The sequence below is a fragment of the Gnatocerus cornutus genome, chromosome 1 (genome assembly GCF_029298725.1).
Source record: "Gnatocerus cornutus isolate USDA-ARS CGAHR chromosome 1, icGnaCorn1.1, whole genome shotgun sequence".
Lineage (NCBI taxonomy): Eukaryota > Metazoa > Arthropoda > Insecta > Coleoptera > Tenebrionidae > Gnatocerus > Gnatocerus cornutus.
This window is the reverse complement of record NC_142233.1, coordinates 34,576,522-34,582,521: the sequence shown is the minus strand read 5'-3', so window position 1 is coordinate 34,582,521 and position 6,000 is coordinate 34,576,522. Positions and strand designations below refer to the sequence as shown.

Here is a 6,000-nt window from a genome sequence, read left to right as displayed (position 1 = left end):
ACTTACCTCAGTCTGTCACGTCCAAATCCGATTTTATCAAAGTTCTTTTGTTAAACAGACTCCGGAAAAGCCTGCTTACATATTTAAATGTGCACGCACAATCCTTGATGTTGTCCAAACATTTCTTTCCCGCCGTAATCGAATGTGGCGTTAATTACTTCGACGGTTGCGACACTAAAAAACACAAAGAACTTATAGTAATTGCTTGCGTGCCTCTACAAGTCCACGCACTTTTTTTCCACTTCACGTGATGCTTACCACGGTAAAGATAATGAAAAATAAGTCGCTCATTACTTTGGAGTTTTTCAATGTCGCCAGATTTCAACCGGGATAATGGGTAAATAAATTGCGTTTTTTCAGGATGATTTTAATATTCCAATCCAAAGTCACGTGAATTTCATTGTTATTTTATTTAACACACAGTTGATGATACAATGCAGAAAATGCTACAATTCAATAGTTCGGTTTCTACTGAATTACAGATAATTTTGTACAAAATATTTACAATTTATACAGTTTAGAGGAAAATCAACTGTCTACTGACAAACTCACATGAATTGTAACAATTAAAATTACAGTCATAAAAAGCGCCGTTGAAACTCCACTGCTGCTTGCATGCAACATCGCTGCTGGATTTTCCTCTGAAAGCAAAAACGGAAAGAAAATAATTAGTTTCCAACTATGAAAATACTGTAATTATCTGAGCACGTAATACTATAATAAGAGACTACGATTCTGTGTTGTTACTTTACACTTTCGTGTCAAAAGCGCTTTGAAAAGTGATAATTAATTCTAAAGCTCAAATCGCTCATTTCATTAATAAAACTGAAAAGTTCGCCGCTAATTAATTGAATTACGGGAAGTTTATTACATTTTAGTTGTGTCCACGAGCTACTGATTACGGTGGTTTAGGTTTAATATCATTATCGGCAGGAAGCTAAAATAAAAATTATCGATAATTTATATCGAGACGTAATTATATAGTTGGATACCCTGAAAAGCTACCATTTCGCTTCTACATATTTTAAAATGGATTGATTCTATGGCCTAAAATTAAATCAAACTAATTTGAAAGTTGGCGTTACACTAGACTCCTGTGGAAATTACTATTAACACTAGAACTTCCACTGCGGTCCGATAAAATAACCTTTTTAGGCGACTTAAACTGAAAATGAAATTTTTAGGCCTTAAAAGCGGCCTAAAAGTGAGTCTTTTCTGGCCGCAAACATTTTCGGCCGATCTATGGTGGCGCTATCTATCCATAGTTTTGCATATTACGTCAAGATACCGATATTACCCTCAATTTTATAATTATTTGGGTAAAATCAAATCGACAAACTGCTGTAAAGTGCAACAAAGACGTGTTGAATTATTGAAAATGAACATGTCTAGCAGTGCCCCTGCAACAACATTAAACCTAATTCATACAAATTGTGAAGCTACACGTGCTGAAACTGCAAATGTAAATAAGGAAAATATGAACTTTTCTGAAGGATTCATAAATATTTACAATTATTCAGTTGTTATAATTGATTAAATCAATAAATCATAAATAAAAATTAATTAACTTGTAAATTTAATGATGTCGCCCAAAAAATCTTGTGTGTAACACAGCCAAAAAGTGACATTTTGCCCTCGCCTTCTTTCTGGCCTCGGCTAGCGCCTCGGCCATTAAAAAAAGACTCGGCCAAAAAAGAACCACTTTTTGGCCTTTGTACACAAATAGCTATTTTAGGCCGCCGTCCTTTTTTAACGGTTTTGGAGACATATAAATAGGCCGAAAAACGGCGTTTGGCGGTCTAGGCCTCCAAAAAATAAACTAAATATATTTTTGTTTACTGGTCACTGGCATCAATTATTGACAGAGGAGTCTGCTGAAATATTTTAAACGAGGTTAAAATATTTTATTTCCAAAAGAGTTACTAGGAGAGCAACCTTAAAGAGTTAAAGTCGCTAGATCAGAATTTTATTGACCTAAAAAACAGTGTGGATCACACGTACGAAAATGCTTTGGAAAATCTTCATGTTGCTTCGACTCGGCTCCGCCTCCGCAATTTTACTCCAAGAGCATTTCCGGCCTTATGATCCAAATTACTATTCTATGCAATTTTTACGAACAAATGTTTAATTCTACGAACAATACAAAGATTTTAACAAATAATTAAAAAAATATACTGGGTGGTTTTGAAATAGAAGCGGAAAAAAAACACGGCTTTACGGAAATACCTAGAAAACGATTTCAGTGATTTTTATTAATTTTAAGGTGATGGTAAAAATTCCAAAATCCTGACGTTACTCGACGTCAATAATAATGTCGTTAATAATGTACCTTTGCATAGTAACCTTAGTATGATCATTGGCGTAGCATGAAAATTGGAATCTTTTGTTTTATTTTTTTAACTCAGACAGCAATTTAAAAAACGAAACCTGCAAAATTCCTTCATTTACTATACAATAAGCTGTAATGGATTTTTTTTCGCCTCAATTTTAAAATCACCCTGTATATGCGTTAATTTAATTTATTTATTTACATTTCTTTTCAACAAGTTTACGCAACACGTTTTCTTGCTACACGGACCACATTTCTATTTTTCTCCAAGCGGCACAAATTTTTTCGGTTTTTGCTTTTCCCAACATTTAGCTATGATGAAGTTCTAGAATCAAAACTCCTTCTATTTCCTATGCTATATTTACCTATCAATTTTTTCTATTACAAACTTTTTTTCATTGGTTTGGCACTATTTTGATAATTGAAGATTGATTATCCTTAGAACTATCATTATAAAAATTGGACATATAGCTTTCTTTTTGCTAAATGATTCGATATAAATCTTCATGTCTGAATCATCTTCGGTAAGAGTTAGAAAACACTCTCGTAATTCTTTATCAATTAAAGGATGTCGTGTAATTCTGGCTTATAAGTCAGGATTGTAAGCTAAATATGCAGAAACATGTGAAAAACATTGTTTTATCCATTTTTGTAACAAATTTATGACAAATATTCAAGGAAAATATTGTAGATTCTTAACGGTCAATCTGACAGCAATGTTAGTTTTCGATATTTATCATTGTATTTTACAGGAATAATTATATCAAGTTAGGAAAAATTGGTCCACATAATTGAAAGCATATAGTCATAAAATCTCAGCATTATAGAATTACTTTTTTGAAGCAATTAAGCATCGCGAGCGGTGAATTAGACCGCCTTGGTAGTTCTAGTGCTAACCGAAAAACCTTTTCATTTTCGTCCCATTTCCACTAACAAAGCTAATACCCACTTCCGGATTGACCGCTATATAATTTCTGCAGCGTGCACCATTGACCTTAATCCTTCGAACTTGAACTTTTTAGAACGCAATTAAAAATAATTAAATTCTGTAATACCTCAATTCACCTAAAAAGCGACCAGGTTTCATTTCATAAAACGGAAACACTCGTCAAGCTCGACAGAAAATAAAGGGGCAGCATAAACAAGCTGTGAATAAAACAATACGCTACACACGACGTTTTTCAACAAAAGTCTTTTACATGTTGCAGGGACGTATTTTCCTGTAATTATTTAGCACGTCAGAATATACAAATGTAAAGCAAACCTGCCAACCTCTTGAGGTGATATAACCCAGGAGCATGCGATGTAAAATAAATTAAAAGAAAATGTGTCGTTTTGAATCGTAAAAGATTGAAGCGCGCGATATTAATAATATGCATCAATAAAAGTTTAAACAGTACGAAACTCGAGCATGTTCTCGGGTGGTTTTAATGCATAAACCAGCATCTAGGTAATTCTCCGCTCGAAACTCATTAGGTCGTGCGGTTTTCGCAGTCGTTACCTTCAGTAGCATTAAGAACGTGAACATTGATGTATGCAGGAATAGCATTGGCAGGATCGCAGGTATAGTTTCCGCTATGCGTCGTATCAGCATCCTCCAACTGCAAGACGCTGCTACTCTTGTCGATGGTCACGGTAACTCCCGCGTCGTGATTGATCATCCTCTGCTCGTGGTACCAGAACACGAAAACCGGAGTCTCCGTGGAGTGGAAAATCGTGCAGACGAGACGAAGAGAGGAACCCGCACGAACGTGCAGATCTGGAGCCCCTATGATTTCCGCTGAGGCTTCTGTAACAGACGATATTTCAACCGATATCGTTGAGGCGAGCAAATAAATATTGGATGAAAGCGGGGGAGTACCTGTGCAAAAACACAAATATTTGATGACGACAAACACAACGGAGAAAGATGACAAAGGAAACCGACAAGAATTATCCCGCTTATGTACTGACAGGGTTTTAAATTTGTTAATGGCGGAATCGACGTCCTCCAAGCCCAAGGGTTAACCGTAACGAAGTTTTTTGACGAAACCGTAATTACCAGACGCGGTTGTATGTCGTAAAATTTTAAATTCTACATTTCCCTTTTTACTCACTGCTTTTAATGAAATAAACAACGCCAGACTTAGCACACGGGTCATCACACTCCGACTTGATTCAATAAAAAATGTCATTAACATCAAATAACAATGAAATGGATTCAGAATTCATTTTAAAGATACATTTTATATTTTTACGTTTGAATTTTGCGATCGTTTGCATTTTACGGCCTCTAAAACACGCTCTGATGCTATCTCCACCGCTGTTCTAGTCCAAATGCATAGATTTCACGCCACAGCGCAGGGAAATTTTACACCATTATGTCCCAATTTTTCAAAAATTTATGCAACAAGTTTTACGAAATATGCAGAAATATCCAGACTTGTAACGATTGTACCCCACGGTTAATCCAAATAATAAAGTTGCGAAAAAAATTGTCCATCATTTTAAACAATTGTGCATGATAAAACTCATTTCTACAATTACAAAAACAGCTTCATGTAAAAAAAACTACGTTTTATTTTAAAATAAACTTGAACAGCTTAAAATAAGCTCAAAAACAGTTTAATTTTAAATGTGGAATGACAAAGAACAAAAACAATAACAAACAGCCATAACAATTAATAAACAATACAAAACAATAAAAAAGTTAAAAAGAATTACAAATGTAATGCATTAAAAAAAATGACGAGTTTGAGATAAAATTCAAGAATTTTGTATGTATCTTCGTAAAATCAGAATAAACCAACTCCGACGTCTGCTCGCTAAAAAGCCCTAAACTTTTTTTTTTTAATAATAAAACTAAAATTTTGGGCGCTACTTTAATTTCAAGTTTTAAAAATTGTTTACGAAAAGTTTTTATTTTTTCCACATAGTTAGAGTCGAGAATATTGCCGAAGCAGGCAGAGAGAATATTTTTATTGGCATCAAACATTTAACATAACACAACTGAACTCATTTTTGGCCAGTTTTTACAAACTACCAGAAATTTTTTCTGCATATTATTAAAAACTGTGCCAAACAATACGTGAAGTGAACATTTTTAGCTATTGCTACATGATAAAATGTTTTTTTGCGGTAGAGTTATTCCATTTGTTAAACTTGTAGATTCGTTTTATACATATACAGAGTGTTTTTGAGAGGCATAGTGAATAATAAATCTAGTTGCTGGTTGCTTTGAAAACAAGTCATTCCAGATGGGTTTTTTGCCAGTGGTGTAGAAAGTACATGGATTGGAGTTAATTTTACCTTGTCATGATTTAAAAATTGGTTTTTCATACTTCATACTCCATCTGGAATAGCGTAAATTTTTTTGTAAGAACGACTGTACTGTACTGTACTTACATATATTTATTATTAAAAATCCATCTCCTCCATCAATCCCAATTTTTTAAGATGACAAATTGTTTATTTAAATTTCGTTTTCTGGATATAAATTTTATAAGGGTCGATAAATTAGTGTAATACACAAGATCTGGTATTACATAGAAACAAAACGTTTTTTTTGTAATACTTTGTCATTGTCATTGTTTTACACATTCAGTCACCCAACTTTTCCGCATATTAGAAATTATGGACAATTTTTTTTCTCATTTTTGAAAGTGGACTCATCGTGATCCATGTCCTCAGTG

General features: G+C 33.9%; 1 protein-coding gene across 2 annotated transcripts in view; it reads right to left on the bottom strand.

The window, feature by feature from the left end:
* Positions 1-393: 393 nt before the first annotated feature.
* LOC148182038 (lachesin-like) overlaps positions 394-6,000 on the bottom strand; it is a 30,846-nt gene continuing 25,239 nt past the window's right edge. For both annotated transcript variants that reach the window (XM_088034860.1, XM_088034871.1), the window contains exons 5-6: positions 3,831-4,118; positions 394-641 (exon numbers count right to left, since the gene is read on the bottom strand). In XM_088034860.1, coding sequence (XP_087890986.1) covers positions 529-641; positions 3,831-4,118 — 401 coding nt within the window. In that variant the 3' untranslated portion in view covers positions 394-528. The remainder of the gene's footprint in view (positions 642-3,830; positions 4,119-6,000) is intronic.